The sequence below is a fragment of the Callorhinchus milii genome, unplaced genomic scaffold (assembly GCF_018977255.1).
Source record: "Callorhinchus milii isolate IMCB2004 unplaced genomic scaffold, IMCB_Cmil_1.0 Scaffold14, whole genome shotgun sequence".
Lineage (NCBI taxonomy): Eukaryota > Metazoa > Chordata > Chondrichthyes > Chimaeriformes > Callorhinchidae > Callorhinchus > Callorhinchus milii.
In genome coordinates, this window is record NW_024704755.1 from 16,022,393 (window position 1) to 16,046,645 (window position 24,253).

Here is a 24,253-nt window from a genome sequence, read left to right on the forward strand (position 1 = left end):
AGACTAACATGGTCTCCAGCAGTAGAGTTGCTCCATGGTGTGCTCAGAACACCAATATCATGTCTTTATTCCTCAATGGTATTAAAAAGATTAGCCCTGTAAGAATGTCCTCAGGTTTGTGTCTCCTCAGGAGATGTTTACAGGGTGAAGCAGGCCTGAAAGCATCTCCTATCAGGAGCAGAGATATGCATTGACTCAACCCCCACTTACACAGGCCATTCGCCACCAAATGTGTGGCACAAGTATATCAACTTGTAGAAAAATGTCCGTTTTCCATCTTAGGCATGGAGGCTCACACACCAATCACTAAATTAGCTATGCTAATAATAATCTTTGCATTTGATACAGTGCCTTTCACTTCAGGAGGATGTCTCAAAGTGCTTTGCAGTATGTACTGTAAAGTGTAGTGAATTTGGAGGCAAACACAGCAGCCAAGTTGCACACTGCAGTGTCCCACAAAAAACCATGAAGTGAATGATCGATTTTATCTGGGGGATTGTTGGCCAGGAAACCCGGAGAGAGAAACTCCCTTCTGTTTACAAACAATGACATAGGATCTTTAACGTCCACCTGAACTGGCAAACGGAGCCTCGGTTTAACGTCCCACCTGAAAGACGACATCTTCAACAATGTAATCCACTCCTAATAATCTGGACACTGCAATGTCAACCCACAGTTTGTGAGTTCAAAGTCCCAAAGTGAGGCTTCTGACTCAGAGGTGATACAGCTAACAACCGAGCCAGGCTTTAAAGGGAAGATAAATACATTGGAAATAAGGATATTGAGGGACATGGAGAAAAGGTGGAGAAACAGAATTTAAAAATCTGCTATGATCTGATCAAACAGATGGGCTGATTGGCCTCTTTCTTTTCTATGTATTTGCTCACTCCCTACTGGACATACATATACTCTAATTCCATTCCCCCACTCTATCTCCACCCTTTAATGTTTTTCTACAACTATATATCCTAATAACAGTAAACATTATAATTTGAACCCACAACCTTCAGATCAGAGGTGACACACCTAATTTATCAAACCATTCATTATGTTGGAAACCTTTACTAGACTGCTCCCTTAATCTCCTTCTGCCCAATCCATGTCTCTCCACATAACTAATCTTTCAGACCTGGTATGTCCAAGTGGATCCTTGTTAGTGCCAGCAATACAGATTCCAATGGGAACTTGAGATACCAATTGGCTTGTGAAACCCATTGTAATAACCTTTGTGCTGAAGGTCAATCGAATTTGGCCAGCAGCGTATGGAAACACTACACCTTCTCTTCACGGATACCTCTCAGTCTCTACACAAACCACTAGAGGACACAAGAAGCAGTCTCACCAATCTCAAGCTACAAGCAATTCTCTACGTAGTCTGCCGCACATTAACCAGCAGCTTGCTGTGCTATCCAAGTATAAATGTAAAGGCATCTGGGCATTTTTGCTTTGCAAACTCCTGGCTGGAGTGTAATAACGCTATTGTGCTGATGTCACTGAGTTGGCTTTTGCAACCTGGTCGTGAATAATACTGGACATGATGTGATCGTGATGGATCGCTTGGGGAGGGCTCCACACAGTTGGAATTGATTTCGGGTCAAATTATACCATAAACCGTGAAACAGAAGCCTGATTGCTTCATGAATGCCATTGGAAGACAGGATTAGATTACACCTTTACTCAGCTTTTTCCTGTTGGTTTAGGAATTTTAGCACTTATAATGTGATGTGTGGAGCTGTGTGAGCAGGAGTCCAGAGTGTGGGCACGAGCAGCTTCCAACTGCTTGTTAGCAAGGTAGAGCAAAAAAAAGTGAATTGACTGTATATTTTGTGAGTGAAATTCAACAGCCAATTGAACACAGCAGTGTCCCACAAACAGTCGTGGATTGAGTGACCAAATTTATTTTTTTGGAGGAATTATTACACCTGGAAAGCAATCCACCAATCGACTAACAACCAGATTCCTGGTGTGTGGAGTAAGGAAACTCTACCCGCCCGGGATTCAAACCCGTTTTCTCTCGCTGTGTATCTTATGGGTGAAACGTGGCAGCCAATCGTGTACAGTAGTGTCCCACAAACAGTCGTGGATTGAGTGATCAAATTATTGTTATTTTTATTCTGGTGGTGGGGATTACTAACACTTTGCATGATGTTCAGGGCAAGTGTGAGATGGTGGGGTGGGGGAAGTGGGAGTTTGCCCACTAAAGACAGTACCATACTCAATCAGCAATGTCACAACATGTGAAAAATCTTTCTTTCAAGGAGACAGTTCTAATCCTTGCATTTTGTACAGCGCCTTATATAATTGAGATGTCGCAAAGTGCTTTACAGGATATACTGGGTGTATTTTGTGAGCAAAGTTCTTTAATTCCTGGGATAGTTCCAGCATGTTACTCTGTGCAGCGAGATGTACACAGAGATTGATGTCTTTACTGAATTAGGACTGAGGAATAAGTTACTGTATATTCTGAAGATGGCTTGCACATCTGATTGGAGTTTTTAAAAAATAATAATATGGACACTCAATGCACGACTGTTTGCGGGACACTACTGCATGCAATTGGCTGCCAAGTTTCACCCACAAAATACACAGTCCATTCACTTTACAGTATATTCTGTGAAGCGTTTTGAGACGTGATAAGGTGCAATATCATATGCAAGGATTATTATTATTACTCTCCACCCATGATTTCGGGATCAGACTCCGCCACTGTCTAGCGCTCTGGGACGGGCACTATATCAATGCAAGTTGTTGTTGTTGTTGTTGTTGTGCTCAGGGTCACTGGGGAAATTAGATGGAACACTTATTGGACTGAGCACTGGGGTGAGTTTGCATTGTTCAGCTGCTGAGGCGGCAGCCGTGAAATATGATTCTTCCCTGAGACAGTTCCAATCCAATCGTGATACGAAATCAAACAGCTGTCACCCCTCTCCCACACACAAGATCAGCTCCAGTGCTAAAGGCTGAGCGTTACTAAGACAATCAGACCAAAATCTGTCAGGTCATCATCACCCCAGGACAAATATGCCTAATAGTCTTTTTATTAACTTTTCTCCCAGTGTGTCAGCTTGGCTCTGTTTTGATCGGCCGGTGTCTGATATACACGGAAACCCATCTCTATGCTTAAGAGAATCCAAACAGTGTAACCGTACCATAGCAATAGTGCATGACTATTCTCACAAAGAGTTGTGAGAGTGTAGACATACACACACACATTCTCACAGCCCTGAGGATATGTTCACACTAACCCAGAGAGCCGTAGACACAAATTTACTTTTAATTTCAACATAGCTCCTATAATCATCAGTGGAGCTGGGACTGTTAATAAGACCAGTCAGAAATGGCTTGACAAAATACCTAATGAACAAAATAGAAAAAAGTAGCTATTTTAGGAAGCTCCAATATATTAGGAAACGTAACATCCATTCATATGTATCGTAGCAATGTTATTGGTCTGACTGACCCATCACTGAAAATCACTTAGAAATTGCTTAGTGATTTAAAATGTAATAACATCATAATAATAATAATCCTTACATTTGACATATCGTCTTTCAGGTCTGGAGGATGCCACAAAGCGTTTCATGGAATTTTTCTATGAATGCAGTCATTTGTGTTGTTTTTGCATTCTCACCTGCTCAAAGAAGTTCTCGAGTTTAAATAAAACCTGATGGAAAACCAATGTCTGATTAGAGATTTGGGAGCGTAATGCCCTGAGTTCCGTTCCTCCTTTTAAAGTTCCTCACAGCTGCTTGTGGGATTGTCCCTGCAAACCATAAATGTGATGGCAGTGTGCAGCCGGGGTGTGAGCAATGCTTGGGTCACATTCCTTATGTGGTCTGGGATGCACCTGCTCCCAACAGCTGTCCAGCTTGTCACGGGTTGCCTTCCTGCCACCAGAACAACAGTGGAAAAAGTATCAGCTAATAAATTCCCAATCCCATGCCTTCAATCTTATTGAACTACTTAGAACTGCTCCAAATTGTTATAATTATTTTAGGATCCTGTAGTTTAGTGGTTAGAGCACGTTGGGCAAGTTTCCTTTCTCCACACGCCTCTGTTTAGTAAATAGGAAACCAATATTCAATTGGCGAATCACTTTTCCAGGGGTAACAATCCCTTAAAAAAATGTAAACATTTTGGGACACTGCTGTGTGCAATTGGCTGCTGCGTTTCGCACACAGAATTTACAGTCAATTCACTTTACAGTAGATTCTGTGAAGCGCCTTGAGACGTCTTGAAGACGTGATAAGGCGCTGTATCAAATGCCAGGATTATTATTATGTTATTATTATTTATTATTCGACTCTTCCCTTTGGCCAATGCGTGTCAACCTGGCTGGGTTGGTAGCTCTCTCTCCTCTGGGTCAAAAGGTTGCGTATTCAGGTTGTGTGTTCAAACCCCATGGTTTAGGCTAACGTTCCAGTGAGGTGCTGGGGGAACGAGAAAGATAATGTGCAATGTTCCCTGTTTTTCNTTTTTTCTAACATTTATTATGTCTGATTATTTTTCACACTACACAGCTGGTGGTCAACCAATGGCCTGCGGGTCGGATGTGGCCCACAGGGGCCACCAAGAAGTGTCCCACAGAACATTCCCACTAGGTGAGGTGAGTCTGTTTCAAAACAATGTGTTTCCAGTTTTTCTTGATTGAATATTTCCAGATTGTTGCCATAAATGTTGGCCACCACTGCACTACACCTCCTACGCTGCTCCTCCTGGTTTTCTATTGTCCAAACTGGACAGTCTGGGTCTGGGTCCCTGTAGGAAGTCAGTGCAAACCAAGCAGACTCGAGAGCAGCTACTTTAGATGCCGATGGAATTATTCCTCTTTAAAGGCTGCCGAGTGCATTCAATAAGCTTAAAGTGATGTTTCCCTACAAAAGTCTTATAAACCAGATGAAGGCAAAATGTATTATTTCATTACTGCACCTTTTTCATTTCAGTCAGGTCTGTATATGTGTTTGGTGCATTACAAAAAGTCACATTTCTTTGTACTTTATATTGTACAAAACTGCTCTCAACTCTGCTCTCAATGTCTGAAGATTGTATCTGCTGTATTGAAGTTCCTGCTGCTACTGGCTTCAAATTTAAAGAAAAACACAACACATGTTTCAATCTGCTGGAAGCTGGGTATCGTTTCCTGTGCCTTGATATTTTGAAATATTATTTACTGTAACATGTAAATGGATTTCAGCACAACTTAAGTGTGGCTTTCCTGTGAATCACTGATAACACAGACACAGTCCCCACTCAGTTCTTTCCTGACCTGCTGATTTGAAAACATTCAAGTATTTATAGGCTTGTTGAGTCATTACAGCTTCATGTTCCTCATCGTAGATTCTTAAGGTTTGTATTTTTGGAACATTTTCTGTGCTGGTTTCAAGTATTAGTTGTATAAGGTGTTAGCTTGGCTCACACTTGATAGTGTCTCCCTGTCAGGTCAAAAGGCTCTGGGTCCAAATCCCATGTCAAAACATGAGCACACATTCTCGGCTGGCACTCCAGGATAGTGAGGGGGGAGCACTACACTACTGAAGGCGCTGTCCTTCAGATGAGAAGTTAAACCGAGGATCATTTCTGTTTTTCCTGATGATTTAGGTGAATATTAAAGATCTCGTACAACAAAATATGTTCTTGCATCATTCCTGTTCATAGGGATCTGCCTATGCAGATTAACTATTCGGCAAATCAACTGCTAGATATCTTTAGCCTCCATAACGACAGTCACTAATCTTCAAAGTAACTAATTGTATGAAGCTTACGTATATACTGATCCTTGCATCTGATATAACAACAACAACCTGCATTTATATAGCGCCCTTCACGCCGGACGGTGTCTCGGAGCGCTTAACAGTGGTGGAGCCCGGTGCCGAATCAGGGGGAGGGGGAAGATGACCGTAGGCACGGTCAAAGAGAAATGTCTTCAAGCGCGACCTGATAATAGGGAGAGAGGGGGCAAGGCAAAGGAATTGAAAGAGAGAGTTCCACAGCTTCCACAGGCGTAGCACGGCCACCGATGGTGGGGTGGAGGGTCCAGGAGACAAGGAGGAGGCTGGAGCCAGTCGAGCGGAGGCAGCTGAGCTGAGGCAGTGGGTAGCGGTGTAGGGAGTGAGCAGCTTGGAGAGATAGCGGGGTGCCAGGGCGGGAAGGGATAACATACAAGAGTGAGGATCTTGAAATTGAACTGTCATGTCATCGAAACATCTCAAAGTCCTTCGCAGTAGAGTGGAGTGGTTGTGTATTTTGTAGGTGAACGTAGCAACCAGTTTACACACAGCAAAGTCCTATAAAGAGACATTAAGTGAATCAACAGTGTTATCTCTAGGGGATTGTTGGCCAGGACGCCGGGAGAGATGGGTGGCACGGGATCTTTAACGTTACAATGACATAAGCGGGGATAGCAAATAAAAAGTATTATCTCTTGATTTATTATTCTGTGATCGGGCTGATCACATGTGAAGCTGACGCTTGATACGTGGAATGAGAAAACATTGTCTTTGCCAACACTAACATCCCTGGATGAGCACCTGACTGAAATATCAATGAGTGCTCTGTAATCCTACAGAAAATTCTCACCCTCTCCTCAACCCCGATGCTCCAGAAACACTTAGCAAAATGATTTTAACTGGGAAATCATTGTACTGTATTTATACTGTAATTATTGTACGCCTAATAATAATCTCTCAAAAAAAAATTGTTCATTTTCAATCCATGACTGTGGGACACTGCTGTGTGCAATTGGCTGCCGCGTTCGCCCACAAATATACAGTCAATTCACTTTACAGTATATTCTGTGAAGCGCTTTGGGATGTCTGGAAGACATGAAAAGCGCTATATCGAATGCAAGGATTATTATTATTATTATTATTATTGCACTGTGCTGTACTGTTTTATCAATAATAATAAACCTTGTATTTGTTACAGCGCCTTATCATGGTGTTGGGATGTCTCAAAGCGCTTCACTGGATATACTGCAAAGTGGATTGACTGTGTATTTTGTGGGTGAAACGCGGCAGCCAATTGCGCACAGCGGCGTCCCCACAAACAGCCGTGGATTAGAAAATAATTAGTGCTGTAAAGTAATATAGCACCGGAGGGTCTCCCCAACTCAGCGAATGAGGTAGAACAAAGGATTAATCCAGAGAGCAAACGAAAATGGTGGATTCCATCATGAATCACTGCAGGTGACTGACTCTCCAATTCCCATTGAGGGCGAAAGGGGGAAAAAAACACACACACACAAAACAGTGGAAATAAAAAAAGAATCAACAACAGTCTAATAATAATTCATCATAATCATTTTTCCATTCGATAGGGGGGAAATGGGTGTGTGACAGTATGGAAACTTCACATGGCAATTGCTCCCATTGTTATTTTCACTCGAACAAGTGCTATATATATATTATATTATATATATATATGAACAGAGAAATACAGTACATGACAACAACCAGACAGGGCTTTGGTGGAGTGAGCAGAGAAACCCAGTGTGTGAGAGAGGGAGAGAGAGAGTTGCTACAGGAGTTGGGTTGGTACCAGTTTCATTCATCCATCAGCAAACATTCCCTCCACAAAAAGGGGAGTGAGGGAGAGGGAGAAGAGAGAGGGAGGGAGTGAGAGAGGGAGGGAAGGAGGGAGAGAGGGAGGGAGTGAGAGAGGGAGGGAGGGAGAGAAAGAGAGGAGGGAGTGAGAGAGGGAGGGAGGGAGAGAAAGAGAGGAGGGAGGGAGGGAGGGAAAGAGAGGAGGGAGTGAGAGAGGGAGGGAGAGAGAGGAGGGAGAGAGAGAAAGAGAGGAGGGAGGGAGAGAAAGAGAGGAGTGAGAGAGGGAGGGAGGGAGAGAGAGGAGGGAGTGAGAGAGGGAGGGAGAGAGAGGAGGGAGAGAGAGAAAGAGAGGAGGGAGGGAGAGAAAGAGAGGAGTGAGAGAGGGAGGGAGGGAGAGAGAGGAGGGAGTGAGAGAGGGAGAGGGAGAGAAAGAGAGGAGGGAGTGAGAGAGGGAGAGGGAGAGAAAGAGAGGAGGGAGTGAGAGAGAGTGAGAGAGAGAGAGTGAGGGAGTGAGGGAGAGAGAGGGAGGGAGGGAGTGAGGGAGAGAGAGAGAGTGAGGGAGAGAGAGTGAGTGAGGGAGAGAGAGAGAGGAGGGAGAGGGGAGAGAGAGAGTGAGGGAGAGAGAGAGAGAGAGTGAGTGAGAGAGTGAGTGAGTGAGGGGGGGTACCAGTCCAGGCCCCTCCTGCCTCTCAGCTCCTCTCCACACAGTGTCCTCTCACTGCGCTGTGACAGTGGGATGTTGAGGCTCCAGCGCTGTCTGACCAGGAGCCGAGGGTAGCGGTACACCCCCCCCCCGGTACACCCCCCCCACCCCCACCCCGGGCCACCCCCCGGGCCACCCCCCCCACCCCCACCCCGGGGCCCCACCCCACCCCGGGCCACCCCCCCACACCCCACCCCGGGCCACCCCCCACACCCCACCTCCAGCCCCGGACCCCCCCCCACCCCCACCCCGGGCCACCCCCCCCCCCCCAGCCCCGGACCCCCCCCCCCGCCCCGGGAGGTTCTCGGCCGCCGGTGGGAGAGGATCGGGAAGCAAAGCCAAAGGGAATAAGACGTGTTTTGCACCACCGCCGCCTCCACCCGTCTGTGCTGCCGCCGCACATCAGCCACCGGGAGGACTGTCGTGTGAGTGAGAGACTGAGGGAGGGAGGGAGGGAGAGAGGGACTGAGGGAGGGAGGGAGGGAGGGAGAGAGGGAGGGAGGGAGGAAATGAGGGAGTGAGGGAGGGAGGGAAGGAGGGAGGGAGGGAGTGACTGAGGGAGGGAGGGAGGGAGGGAGAGAGGGACTGAGGGAGGGAGGGAGGGAGGGAGAGAGGGACTGAGGGAGGGAGGGAGGGAGTGACTGAGGGAGGGAGGGAATGACGGAGGGAGGGAGTGACTGAGGGAGGGAGGGAATGACGGAGGGAGGCAGGGAGGGACGGAGGGAGGGAGGGAGGGAGGGAGTAACTGAGGGAAGGGGGGAGGGAGGGAGTGACTGAGGGAGGGGGTGATGGAGGGAGGGAGAGAGGGAGGGAGTGACGGAGAGAGGGAGGGAGGGAGGGAGGGAGTGACTGAGGGAGGGAGTGACTGAGGGAGGGAGGTAGGGAGTGACTGAGGGAGGGAGGGAGTGACTGAGGGAGTGAGGTAGGGAGTGACTGAGGGAGGGAGGTAGGGAGTGACTGAGGGAGGGAGGGAGGGAGTGACTGAGTGAGGGGGTGACTGAGGGAGGGAGTGACGAGGGAGGGAGTGACGGAGGGAGGGAGAGAGTGACGGAGGGAAGGAGGGAGTGACGGAGGGAGGGAGTGACTGAGGGAGGGGGTGACGGAGGGAGGGAGTGACGGAGGGAGGGAGGGAGGGAGTGACTGAGGGAGGGAGGGGCTGACGGAGGGAGGGAGTGACGGAGGGAGGGAGAGAGGGAGGGAGGGAGTGACTGAGGGAGGGAGAGAGGGACTGAGGGAGGGAGGGAGGGAGTGACTGAGGGAGTGAGTGACGAAGAGAGGGAGGGAGTGACGGAGGGAGGGAGGGAGTGAGTGGCTTTCTTGCATTTCTCTGGTCCGGGAAGGATTATGGCACTGAGTCTCAGCTCAGCTGCAAAGCACTTTGTCTGGAGATAGAGAGAGAGAGAGAGGGAGAGAGGGAGAGGGAGAGATCTGTGTGATTTAGAGAGAGATGTACTGTGAGCTGATGTGGTGCCCATATGAACAAACTGAAATAAATAGAATCGTGGAATCTACATACTGTCAATGTATCTCTGCTCATCATCATCATCATCATCATCATCATCATCATCATAATCCTTGCATTTCATACAGCGGCTTTTCACGTCGTCGAGACGTCTCAAGTGCAGTGACTGTTACATTTTGTGAGCGAAACGTGGCAGCCGGTTGGGTTGGGGACAGCAGTGTCCCACAAACAAACAAACAAACAGCTGTGGAATTGAGGTGGACTGAGGCGCAGAGCGGAAAATAAAAATTAAGATGAAAGAAAAATAAAAGACGTTCTGTTTCACTCCGCCCGTGTTGGCTGTTCAGGTCCGTAACAAGGGGGAGATCTGGGGATCGCTGCTACGTTCCCTATAGTGCAGACAAGAACTGTCGGTCAAGCCTTTTGTTAAACAGCTGTCAGCACGTAGCTGGTACCAAGCTTCTGCAGTCGTTTTCCCATTCACTTAGACTCTACGCTGAGTTTATTCTGCTTTTATTTTATATTAGTAACAGTAATCTTTGCATTTGATATCGCGCCTTATCACGTTGTTGAGACGTTTGAGAGCGCTTCACAGATTATATTGTAAAGTGAATTGACTGCGTATTTTGTGGGTGAAACGCGGCAGCCAATTGCGCACAGCGGCGTCCCACAAACAGTCGTGGATTGAGTGACTACATTTTTTTTGGAGGGATTATTATCCCCTGAATAGTGATCCACAAATCAACTAAGAACCCGGGTTCCTGCTTACTGCTTGGTAACTTTGCCTAAGGTTTCCTCTCGCTCGCAAAGCGAGTGCTCTAACCACGACACTGTAGGACTCCGCCTATGTTAGTCCATTTAATGAAATTTATTTTTTTGTGAGACTTGTTACATTATGAGTTAAAATGCAGACATTGATCCGAAATGTAATTTAACCTGGGGACAGAATCGCTTTACACTGCATGAAGAAGTCTACACCCCTAACCCGCACTGTCTAACCTCTCTGCTCCCCGCTATTGTGCTGATCTCTAACCCCACTGCTCTCCACACACTGTAGTCCCCTGCCTACCTGTCGGAATGAAGAGGGTTGGAGCGTGGGGAGGGGAGGGTGGGTGGGTGGGTGAGTGGCGTGAGAGTGTGACCGAAGTCACGGTCAAAGAGGAAAGTCTTAATACAGACCTTGAAGGAGGCAAGGGAGGGGGGCGAGGTGGAGGGATTCAGGGATGGGGTCCAGAGGGTGGGGGTAGAGAAGCTGAGGCCCCACCGCCAATGGTGGGGCGGGCAGGGGTGGGAGCGCGGTCAGTGCCTACCGAACGGACAGGGGGTGGGAAGTTCAGAGGAAAATGCTGTTAACACCGAATAAATTGTCAGCTTTAATGGGACAGACCCAGGCTGCTGGCACTGATGGCATCTCTTTCCAACGAGTGGAGTTAAGAGTGTGTGGCAGCGCTGGGAGTGGGTGAGGAGATTTCTTCTGTGTCTGGTCCCTGGTTTAAGAGCTGAGAAGAGGAAGAGGAGGAGGAGGCGTTTGTTGCTCAGACAGGAACTAATGTGTCACATCAGCAGATGGAGTTTGACACAGAGAGAGAGAGAGAGAGGAGAGAGAGAGAGATCTGAATCCCACAGAGAGCTTCACGTGCTTCCTTTTCTATTGTGCAGACGAGCAGCGGAGAGCTCGGCAGCTCAGAGCACTGCCCCCCGGTGTCCGAGATGGTGCTCGATCGCGGCCCCCCAACCCTGCCAGCCGCTCCAAAAAGCAGGAAGCCGGACAAGTCCAAAACCCTTCAGAAGGAGACGGAGAAAAACGGGCTCCTGCCCAAGGCGAGCGCGGCCGGGCAACAGCCCCCCGGGAGCTCGCGGCAGACCACCCCGGTGGGGCGGGACGCGGGGGGCACGGGCTGCAGGGCCAAGGTCAGCCGGCCGCTCAGTAACGGGCACAGCGGCTGGATGAGGAGGACTGAAAGCTCCTGCAGCGTGAACAGCACGGGATCAGCCTGCTTCCGGAGCGGGATCCGCAATGCCACCTCCCTCCCTCACATCCCCAGGAACTGCGGCACGAGGACACCCCCCGCCTTCAAGAGCCCCTGCCTGCTGGTGGCCCTCAGACCAGCCAACGTGGAGGAGGAAAAAGAACGATTCTTCAAATCCAACTTCACCTACGACCCTCAGTTTGAGTACGTGGAATCCAACGCCAGCAGCATGGTGGTGAGGTACAGTGTGGCCTCCGACCGCTTTATCAACCAGGTGAGATTTTATCGGCCTTCCATCGACCTGCTCTGCACAGACGACTGCTCTCTCTGCTGCCCACGGCCTCACACGGCCAAGTTCCAACATTGGCTTCAAGTGGGTAAATGGTCTGGTCTGACTTTACGCACTGAGGAAGTCCTTAAATCGAGCGTGGAGAGTGAGGGTGGACGAGCGAGATACCTGGGTTCAATTCCCAACAGGGCGAAACCTTGAGCAAGTTTCCTTACTCCACACACTTGATAATAATCCCTCAAGAAAAAAAAACAATAATAAAATCGGTCACTTCAATCTACGACTGTGTGTGGGACACTGCTGTGTGCAATTGGCTGCCGCGTTTCTCCCACAAATATACAGTCAATTCACTTTACAGTATATTCTGTGAAGCGCTTTGAGACGTCTAGAAGACGTGAAATGCGCTATATTAAATGCAAGGATTATTATTATTGATGGCGTAAGGGTGAGGGAGTAAAAGAGGTGAAGGAGTATATATAAATATAATTAGGATAATAATCTTTGTATTTGATACAGCACCTAATAACTAGTTGTTGAGGGGTCTCAAAGCGCTTCACAGAATATACTGTAAAGTAATTGACTGTGCATTTTATGGGCAAAAGGCAGCAGACAAATATGCACAGCAATGTCCCACAAACAGTCATGAGTAAGAGAAAGAGTGACTGTGGGAGCGAGGATCGAAACATTTGTAAATTATTGCCCTTTGATTCAGGATTGCTGTTCTGCACCGAATCAGACCATTCTCTCCTGCTTTCCTCACTTCCCCCTAAACAGTACCTAATCCCGGTAACAGAGTACAATAAGCGTGTGTTCGACAGCTAATGACATAGATCCCAGGCTCCCTGTGTTACGCCACAGCAGCTGAACCTCGGAGCCCAGATATAATTTCACACTAATTCAATTATAATCTGTTACCAACAGCGACCATTGTCCTGCGAGGATCTGAAAGGACTAATAGGAGAATGGGTTTACCTGCTTCAAGCTAATTTACAGCAGTTTAGTGGTTCACTGCAAATGTTCAGAAGCTCTTTTTATTGCAAGATTGCTTATGAATAATTTTGTATTCAGTTTATTCAAGACTGTATGATTGTTTGAGATTACGTTTATAATCTCCTTTGGCTTTGTACTGGGATTCCCCCACATGCTCTCTTGTTTATCTGCTCGTGATTAACCAGACACTTACAAAAAATTAACATTGTGCAGAATTGTGAAAAATTCTAAATCCAGGATTAATTTGGAAGCCAGTTTTCCACAGTCCCTAAAGAGAAACCAATAATAAGACTGGATTCAGCAATTTTCTACATTTCTGCTTGATCTTAGACTTGTTTTGTTTGGGAGATGATTCCAGATGCTAGGTGCCAGCCAATACCTTACCCTACTGGTATCCTTCCTGCATGAGTTCAGACTGTGGCCATTACAGCTAAACCCAATCCTCACCCAAAGTCCATAGAAACGCACATTCTCATTAGCCACAGATTTTGTGACAATATCGACACTGATACTAACATCACTCTCTTGTTCATGAATCCCACTTCCAGCTCTTGCCCCAGTTAGAGAGAAATTCCACCCGGGTTTAGCTTTACTCTTGTTGATGTCGGGTTGCAGTGCGTCCAGAATTTGGCAAATTCATTTTCACGCTGAATTTCTGTTAAGTTCTTTCAAAAACTACAGAAAAACGACTTCAGAATTCACCCACTTGCCAAATAATGGACTCTCTGAAATGTTACATCAAAGTAAATCTAGACCAAGGTGAAATGTCTCTGCCAAATGACACCCTTACAGTGGGTAAATAGGAAAAAAGTATTCTTCTTTGGTGGACTTCTTTGCAGTCTCCATGCCTGAAATAACTGGCGAGGATTTAGGGATTTGCTATGTGTGTTTTGTTTCCACGGTTTTGCTCCTCCCCACCTCTGCGACCTATTAAAACTTCACCAACCTGTCCAGTCCCTATGCTCTGCAGGCACTGGCCTGCTCCATGTCCCCCGCTCTGCCTGCTCCACTATCAGCAGTTGAGCCTTCAGACTTTCTGCCTGCACCCTCTGGAGCTCCGTCCAGAGCCCATCTGAAGACCTTCCTTTTTGACTGTGCCATTTAGTCATCTTCCCTCCTCCACCACCTCCTTGTCCTTCAACCCTGATCCCAACCCCCAGCTCAGGTGCAAACCCCTCATTGTCCAGCGCCTTGGGGCGTCCTCCGGATGTGAAAGGCGCAATATGAATGCAATTTGTTGTGGTTGTTATTGTGTGTGTAGATGGTGCTGTGGAAAGTGCCTTACATTCACGCCCTTGCCTCTGCCTTGTCCTCAGGCCGTGCGGATCTTGCAGTGCGCCCTGAAGCAATACGGCAGCTACGAGAACTTTGAGGTTGCCACAGGAGGGAGTGTGCTAGCCAAAAGCAAAATCTGGGCCAGTATCAGGAAGTACATGCAGAAGGAAGGATGTGCAGGAGAGGTGAGCCTGAGTGGGGAAGGGCAGAGAGTGTGCATCCCATTCCAACGATCCATCTCTGGGATTTCCATGTGTAGGTGGGAAACATGGAATTCTCAGTTTAGTTTGGATACTTTTAAGCATGTCTCAGACACCCTGCTGATTCCCCCCCCCATCCCACCGGCCAAAAAGTGCAGTTGGGAGTGTTTGTGCTCCTATGTACCTGTGTAGGTATATGTGTGTATCCGTATCTGTGCATGTACGTGTATATCTGGCTGTGAGTGTGTATGTGTTTTGGGGTGTAATGTGTATATGGGGAGAAATACACATGTGCTAGCCTAGAGTACAGTTGGAGGTGTTGATTCAGGCTGGAGTATGACTGGAGATGCTGGAATAGAGCAGTTCACTAACCCAGGGCCTGACTCCTCTTTATACAGCTTTGCGTATGATGTAAGAACATAAAAAAAGCCCTGAGTGAGGAAAAGCCACTCAACCCACTCTTTCCAGAGAGTGCATGTGCGAGGACAGTGTTGAGGACAGCATTGGACATGCTATGCCCTCAGGGTGGCTGATGAACCACACTATAGCTTGAGTCAGCGCCTTCACAAAAAGAAGGCAGGAAGCTTAATTCATAGGAAGTGACCTGTGCTGACACAGCTGAGGCTTTCTTCAATATTAAACAGTAAAGATTGAAAGAGAGCAGCTTCACAGCGGGAGTGGGGGAGGGGGAGAGAGTTTGTCACAAGCCTGAGGTTTGTTGGGAGGAACAGTGGGCTGGTTTATGAATGCATTGCTTCAGGGTCTAATAAAACCGAAAACCATCTCATCTGACTCCCTGGCTTTTATTTTTGGAATATTATTTAACAAAGATCGCTTCTGCTTAACGGGTTCTGATGAAGAAGGCCTTTCAGCCCTCATCTGATCTCATCCTTCCAGAATCCCCACCTTACTGTCTTCCCATCACAGCATCCAGATGTGTTTTTTTAAATGAGTCCTTGTGTCCTGGCCTCAACAGCTTTCATGGTAATCCCATTCAAGCTGCTAATTACCCTCTGGGTAAAGATAACCTTCCTGGTGTCTGTCCTGAAATTGCACCTTTAGAACCCTATTCCTGTGTCCTCTGGTTCTGCTGTCTTGCTGCATCCTGAAATATTGGACTAGGGTTACTTTTTCAATCCATTGAAAATTTTACACACCTCTAGGGAATCGATCATTAATCCCATCATATGTTTCTTACCAAGAAGATAAAAGTTTAGCCAAACCCTTTTTTTTCATGGAAGTCAGTGCCCCTTTAAGGATGAAAGCTGAGGTTGCCCCCCCCTCCCTCCCCCGTTGTGGATGGGCAGAGCTGCCTATATAATTATGTGTGTTCCTCATCCTTCATAACATTAATAATTCATCAAAGAATTTACATTCTCCGATAATCCAAACCAAAGGCAGATGGTTTTTGTTTTTTAAAAATTCTCTCATTTCCTTCGGGATTGCGCTCAGCCCCACATTACTGCATTTGCTTGGAAGGTGCAGGTATCTGGATCTCGGCTGCGGACAGACCAGGCTCACTGTAAACCAGTCCCCCCCCCCCCCCCACCCACTGGGGTATGTCCTGCTGACACCCACTGTGTCAGGGCTCACACGTGAACAATGTGACGGAAAACGCCACATAATCATCCTTGAGGTTAAGAAAAAAGCAGCCAGACGGATTGAGAAGAGGAGAGGAATTGGGAGAGAGAAAAATCACTCTGGCATATCTAGAGAAATGTAGTAGCTTTTCTGGGATTATGAATTAAAATGCTTTGTGTATATCAATCTTCTGTATCTCTGCGCCTCTCACATTGTTGGGACATCCTCCTCACATGAAAGGCGTTATATAAATGCAATTTGTTGTTTTCTTGTTGAACTGTAAGCCTCTGTATAAAGCACAATCAAAAAGACATTACATTACACTGGGTATAGTGCTCCCAGCAGCATTTCCAATTCATTACGTAATTTAATTGCATATTCCAGCAGGAGGCGCTGGACAGCGACCCGGAGCGAGGACTCTGGATGGATTTCCTCCTCCCTAACCAGTAGTCCAACTGGTCTGAGCAGCTAACTGAGCACAGAGACCTGGGACCTGCTGGACTGCACCATGGCCACAGGGGAGATTATATATCGCTGTTCACTCCAGGATGGACAGAATTGGCCGAAATAGCAAATGAGCCTTACTCTGTTGCTACACCACAAAATACGTTCCACAGAACCAGCACGAGCCACCCAGTGGTTGGGTCCTAAGTGATTGACAGAGTTGGAGTCATAGAGTTTATCATTTGAAACATACAGGTTGATCATAATGGCCAAACTTGAACCTGTCTAAGCCCCTTCACCCAATGTTAATTGAAGGGCTGGAAACGTTGGTAGAAGCATTTGGCAGAATGTGGGGAAGAACAGGTTAACTGCATCAGTGCACCATCAGGTGGTTCTGTGGTACCGTACTGCCCTTCCTTAACTGGTTGAAGTAATATAGTGCCAATTTTTGGGTCTCTGTGTGGTTGAAGTAACTGTTAGTGCTGCTTTCGATTTCAAGATCCTCTCACTCGTTTTTGAATCCTTTCATGCCCTTGCACCTCCCTACCTATTCGACATTCTTACCCCCAACTCCACCACCCGCTGCCTCCAATCGGCTTGCTCCCGCCTCCTGTTAGTGCCTTGCCCTTCTGCTCCACCATCAGCCATTACGCCCCAAAACTCTGGAACTATTGCCCCATCCCTCCCCACCTTCAAATGCCACTTAAAGACCTTCCTTTTTGATTGTGCTTACTGTCACCTCCCCCATCCCTCTCACCCTGGTTCGTTGCCAGACTCCGCCACTGTCAAGCACTCTGGCAAGCTACCCCGCATGAAGAGTGCTACATAAATGCAGGTTGTTGTCGTCGTTGCTTTGATGGTGTTGGCCTCAAGAACAGACATGCAGGGTGGACATGGGTCTGTCTAATGGATTTAGGGTCAAGCTGACTTAATAGGTTGGTGGTTACCTATTTGTATATAAGAATTGGCAGAGTTTTGAGAGTTTGACATTCAATGTCACCCTCACTGAAGAGGAGCCTATCCCTTAACCTGTAATTGTTCCACATGGAGAGAACTTGAGGAGCTGGTCAATGGCTTGTTTATTGCCCTCAGGCAAAAGTAAGAGGACACATATGTACTGCTCAGCCATGGAAGTACGACTCAGATTGTGAGACTCAGAGGTTGAACAGCATGTCACTCTGGCTCCTGTAATACATAGCCTTAAAATCCATCCTTGATATATCCCATCTCTCATGTTCCTTCCGTCATGGAAATGGTCTGCAGTGTGGTGGGTACCTTGGTCTCTTCTCAGCAGAAGAACTGACACAGCAAAGGACAGGAATTTGCTATAATACTGCTCAATGGGCTATGATGTGGAGTCCTGTAGCTCAGTGGTTAGAGCAGTCGCTTTGCAAGTGAGAGACCTGAGTTCAATTCCAGGCAGAGGGTGAAACCTTGGGCAAGTTTCCTTACTCCACATGCCTAAAAAACCAAAAACAATAATAAAAAAAAATTGGTCATTTTCAATCTACGACTGTTTGTGGGGCATTGCTGTGCGCAATTGGCTGCCACGTTCGCCCACAAATATACAGTCAAATTCACTTTACAGTGTGCTCTGTGAAGCGCTTTGGGACGTCCTCCCGACGTGAAAAGCGCTATATCAAATGCAAGGATTATTATTATTATTATTATTTGATCTCTGTTAGTCAGCTCTGCTAATCCACCGTCTTATGAACAAATGGACGTTCAAGCTTGAGAGACTTTCCATGAATCTTGAGATGAACTAGCAGCCCTGGGAGGAACAATACTCCAGCACCCGAGGAGACTATTGATCCTGTGCCAGCTTCTTGACCTCGATTGTCTGATCTCTCCCCATACCCTCAAGGACTGACTTCAGATATAGCGTGTCAGCAGGGCAAGAGAGCACATGTTCAGGGATGTGACACCAGGAAATATATTTCTTTACAAAGCAGACGATCAACAGTTGGGTCAGGGTTACAAGAAAGTGGGTCGGAGGCCAGGACACTGGATCCATTGAAGAAACAGCTTGATGATGTAATGGGCGGACGGTAGGGTGGGAGATCAAATGGGAGGAAGGGCCTTCAATTGAACCTCTCGTGCGTTAGGCCGACAGACAGCGAATTCACTCCTCTTCTCTCTCTCTCTCTCTCTCTCTCTCGTCTGCTTTGCAGGTGGTGGTGCGTCTCAGTGATGACCTGTTGTCCCAGGCAGTGATGATGGTGGAAAATAGCCGGCCGACTCTCACCATTAACCTTGGGGGGGCCCGTCAGTACTGGCTGGAGGGGATGCTGCGCCACGAGATAGGTTAGAGTCAGATCTCCCCACCCACCCCCCACCTGGTTCTTCCTTTGTTTCGCCCACACAATATACAGTCAATTCACTTTACAGTATATTCTGTGAAGCGCTTTGAGACATCTCAACGATGTGATAAGGCACTATATCAAATGCAAGGATTATTATTTGTTCCATTTCTCCTCCATTGCGCTAGCCCTTCACTCTCGCCTTCCGAGTCAGAAGGTCGGGGCTTGGAATCACGTAGTCCAAGCTGGCACAGCGTTGGGTGAGGGGAGTGTTGCGTTGTCGGAGGGGTTGACCTTCGGCTGAGATGTAAAACCAAAGTCCCGTTCTGCCTGTTCAGGTGGACGTTGAAGATCACATGGCACTGTTCGAAAAGAGAAGGAAGTTTCTCTCTCCCGGTGTTCTGGCCAACAGTGGGACACTGCTGTGTGCAATTGGCTGCCTCGTTTCACCAGCAAAATACAGTGACTGCACTTTACAGTATGTCCTGAGAAGCTGTTGATATGTCACAACTATGTGATTAGACGCTATATCAAATGCAAGGATTATTATAATTATTAATATTATTATTAGACTTAGCCCCTGGTTCTGAGGCACCAACACAGGTCCAACGTTGCTGTATTTCCTCTCCGCCAGGGACACATTACATTCGAGGTGCCAACAACCAGAGGCAGCCCTGGTGTGGCGCGGTGGGCAGGAAACGGATGGGCTCAAACCAGCTAATCCCACGGAGGAGGGGCTGGCCAGCCTGCACAGTGTCCTGTTCCGCAAGTTCCCCTTCCTGTGGAGAGCGGCCCTGCTCTACTACACGGTCCTGCAGGCCAGTCAAATGACCTTCTGCCAACTGTTCCACGACATCGTGAGGTTCGTGGAGGATCCCAACACCCGCTGGGAGTACTGCGTCCGAGCCAAGAGAGGCCAGACCGACACTTCGCAACCAGGTGACATTAGCTCTAAAGTCACTGCGCTCCACACGTGCATCCTGTACGCACCTGCTCTCAGAGCACATCAGGGTTTGGGTTATTAAGGAGAGTTCACGCCAAGGAATACAACAGCTTTCTCATTTAAGGCACTCAGTATCAGCCCCAGACGCAGTAAAGCTCCCTCTAATACTGTCTGTCCATACTTCCAAGTCAGAGTTAGAGACACGGTAAAGCTCCCTCTAAGACTGTCTGTCCGTACTCCCAAGTCAGGGTTAGAGACACAGTAAAGCTCCCTCTACACTGTCCATTCCCAGGTCAGCTTTGAGATGTTTACTTTTAAGTGTTTAAAGTGTTCATTTCTGACCACCCCCATGACAAATTGATGGTGAGTTGAGAATGCTGGGCACTGTACAATGTGGAGGGGCTTTGGTTTGAGAGGTATGTTTCACTCGTGTCCTGGCTCTGTTGTGTGCAGGCTGCTTCAGCAAAGACCAGGTGTATCTGGACGGTGTGTTGATGCTTCTCCGATACAGGAAGACAATTGACTTCAAGCTGCTGATGGCTCTGGGCAAGGTAATTAATGGGGCAGGATAACAGTAGAAACTCCCTGCTCTTTTCCCAAATAGAGGATAACAACACATAACAAGATCTCGGCTGGGTCCAGGAACTCTGTGGGGAGCCTCGGAGAGCTTTGCTGCTGTCCTATTGCTCCAATATTTAGTATTTAGTACAGGGGGTTAAAGAGCTGTCTGTTTATCTCTCTATCTCACTGAGCTGTTTAATGTCTGGACATTGTTTTGTTGAGGTCCTGATTTGCTAGTGTTATGTCAGTGCCTGTTCTGGGGGTTCAGTGACCTCAGGGAGCCAGGTGTCCACAGTGGGGTGACCTCCAGCAGTCCTGATGCCGGCTCCTCCACACAAAGCCGGGAGCAGGGCCCACTCACCTGGCTTTCCCATCCCGAGTTACACCAGATCTTTAACATTGAATCATTACCAAACGTGCTGCTCATAGAAACATAGAAATCCATAGCGCAGAAAGAGGCCAATCAGCCCATCGAGTGTGCACCAGCTCACATCCTACTTCCCTGTCTTATTGCCACACCCTTTCAAGCCTCTCCGCTTCATATGCCTGTCTACTTCCCTCCTGAAAGCCACAATGGAATCCGTCTCCACCAGATGCTCACCAGGACATTCCACATCCCAACTACTCTTGGGGGTGAAAAAAATCCTTCTAAGTTCTCCTTTCCCTTTTTTTAATGACTATCTTCAAAATATGTCCTCAAGTTACTGACTCCACATAGACGGAAATAACTTTCCCCTGTTTACCCTGTGTAACCCCATCAGAATTTTTACATCTCTTATTAGGTTCCCTCCGCCCCAACCTTCTCTACTCATAATTGTACCCCTTCATCCCCGGAATCATTCTGGTAAACCTCCTCTGCTCCCTGTCTAAGGCCTTACTTAACACTCCTAAGGTGAGTGCCCCAAACTGGATCAGTACTCCAGTTGGGTCTGACCAATGATTTGTACAAACCTAGTATTATTGCTTTAGTTTTGTGTTCTGTGGCCCTGTGTATAAAACCCAGCATTGCTATTAGCTTCCTTTGCAGCCTCGAAGGCAGTTTGAAAGCAGCTTTTGTTAAAGTGCTTTTCTACCTCAACTCAAGTGATGTCTTTTCTAAAAGACACAAGGTCTCTCTAAATCTCATGGCTTCAGTCTGTTTAAATGTCAATCCCTCCCTCCCTCGCTTCTTTCATTCACCCATATCCTCCCTCCCTTTCTCCGCCTCTGTGTTCAGTGTCTGACTGTCTCTCTGTGAGCCTCAGCTCTGCGTGGTTGGTTTCAGGTCTCCTTTGAGGACGTGGATGAGCTGAAGAAACACGCTGTTCTGGATCGCACGCGGATCCCACATTTCATGCAGGATCAGGAGCGTTACCTCGCGCAACTGGACCACATCAGAGCGGTCAACGGCCTGACGGACGAGGAACTGGCAGAGCTCATTCCGGAATAATACCATGTCAGCCCAGGGGCTCGGGAGGGGGAAGCTCATATTCTCTTTATTTTCCAAAACTGTGGAGGTTTTTAAAAAACAAGAGATGTTCTGTGTTGCTGCGATGTCACAAAACACACCCAAAGGCACTGAGGCCTTAACTCTGTGCAGCTGCCCTCCGTGGACACTAGGATAGGGCGATTTGTTAATCCCAGGCCAAGCCTGAGCCTCCGTTTCACTCCCTTGCCTCTCCCGTGTGCCAAACAACCTCCTCGCACTTGTTTCACCCCGTAATGTTATTTACAAAGACATGGCTTTCAAGATATTTGAATTTGCTCCTGAAGGAGATGGGGAGAGACATTGTGTGGCCTTAACTCAGGGCTTCCCACAGGCTGAGTCTGTAACAGACCCAGATTTATGAATGACTGGGGCATATAGGTGATGGGCGTGGGGTAGTGTTCCTCTGGCATGTTAGTGCATGGCCCCTTCTCTTTAGAATTATACTCCAGCGCACATCTGGTGACAGCAAAGCCAGCCTGGCTCAGTGGCAGGACTTGGAAGGGCAGACCAATCCCTTGGGTAGGTGCTCTTCTCACTCAGTTCCCATTAACCCTGCAAGCCAAAGCCCTAATCGGTAGGGTGGTCCGAGCTGAACAAGCAGTGGAAAAGCTTGCCAGACAGTGCTCTTAATGGCAAGCTTTTTTTAGCTGGTTTAGATTCCAACAGTGTTCCCAATGCACACTGGGGTCCTCAAGCCTTGGCTCTCGCCAACCTGCGCCTAATAGTTTCTGGAATTAGGTAAGCAGGATGCGTCGCTCCAGGGAGAGAGTGCGCATTCCATTCATGTCTCTGGAATTTCCATGTGTAGGTGGGATGCATGGAACTTTCAGTCTGGTTTGTATACTCTTAAGCAACGTGATGGGTTTCCACACGTGTCAACACCAGGGTGACCAAAAAAACATTTTTAGAATTTTACTGGTGGAGATCAGCATAGATCTCACAATCATGGCAGGTATTCGGGAAGTTCTGACAAACATATTTTCTCAAACTCGAAAGATATTAAAGGCAAATCCTAAAATAAACCGTCAAGTCATTACTGAGGCCACTTGGTTTCATTTCCTGTACTGTATTCACACGAAGAGGAGGCCATTCACCCAGCAAGCCTGTTCTACCAGTTTATTAGATCATGGCAGATCTTTTAATCCGATGTTATCCTCCTGTTTCAATACCCATTGATGCCCTTACTTCACACTGTACAATAACAACATTACATGTATACAACACCTTTCATGTCAGGAGGACATCCCAAGGAGCTGGAAAGTCAGGGATTTGGATCTAACACAACACCTATTACTGGCAGAGCGGGCTGGGGTGATCAGGGCTTGTTTACAGTGATTATATATTATAATACGGGGCAAAATGTTGGGCAAGTCTCCTTACTCCACAAACGCGCCTCAGTTTACCTAGCAGTAAGTAGGAACCTGCTTGTCAGTCAATTGGTGGATCGCTTTTCCAGTTATAATAATCCCTCCAAAAATAAACCTGGTCAATCAATTCCCGACCGTTTGTTGGGACACTGTTCGGCGCAATTGGCTACTGCATTTCACCCACAAAATACACAGTCACTACACTTTACAGAATATTTTGTGAAACGCTTTGAGACGTCTCGAAGACGTGATAAGACGCTATATCAAATGCAAGGCTTATTATTCCCTGTGGGAGTGCTATTTCTGTCTTCATCATCCCGAACGACAACTTGCCTTACATACAGCATCTTTCACATGGTTAAACATAATATCAAATGCTTCACAGAGATGTAGATAGGACGAAGATATGAAGATGACTGTAAGCAAAATTAAGAGGTTATTTTTTAGATGATCTGGAGTTTGTGTAGGATGGGACTGGGAAGGTCAGTGAGGAGGACACTGAGAAATTTCCGAAAGTGTGAGGATTTCAGCTGCGTGGGGGGTTGGGGAGAGAAAATGACCTGAAGTTACTGATACAAATCCAGAACCCTGTGCTGAAACCCAGTGTGTGTGTGTCCGTCAGAGGATCAGGGACCTGGATAACACAGAAGCTGAGTGACAATCAATCGATCCCACATCTCACAATAATTTAATTGTTAAAACATAGCTGAACAAAGCATATCGGATCCAGTGGAGGAAGAAAAGTCATTGTGTGCAAATGTTTGACGCTATGTGCTGTGCTTGTGATGTCTCAGTATTAGCCCCGACCTTTAATTGGGACCTGAAATACATCAATCTCAATGGCTTCTCACGGGAACCTCATGGAGAAAAGAGGGGAGAATAATCGTACAGTATGTGATGTGATTATTGTCACATCCATAGTCGCCCACCTTCCCTCACCCCAGGCACGAAGACTTGAATATTGAATTAATGTCATAAAACCAGGGATCAACTGAGATCTAAAGTCTTTACAATCCAGAAAGCGTGCCACAGCTTTGGGATGCGTGCTAGTCAGAGATTCAGCTTTTGTTTGTGTATTTATGTTTGTGTATAAATTATATATATATATATTTGTTCATCTATTTTGTTTCTGGGTTTGGTGCCAGTGGGCAGCATCATA

At 47.2% G+C, this 24,253-nt stretch overlaps 1 protein-coding gene across 1 annotated transcript; it reads left to right on the forward strand.

The window, feature by feature from the left end:
- The first annotated feature begins 8 nt into the window (after window positions 1-8).
- LOC103186682 (uncharacterized protein KIAA0895-like) lies at window positions 9-22,314 on the forward strand. The gene is given in 9 exon segments (XM_042340426.1): window positions 9-114; window positions 8,545-8,669; window positions 11,366-11,950; window positions 14,272-14,415; window positions 18,627-18,759; window positions 19,390-19,455; window positions 19,458-19,694; window positions 20,152-20,249; window positions 21,524-22,314. Coding segments are annotated over 9 exon segments (1,659 nt in total). The 3' UTR covers window positions 21,689-22,314.
- Window positions 22,315-24,253: the final 1,939 nt, after the last annotated feature.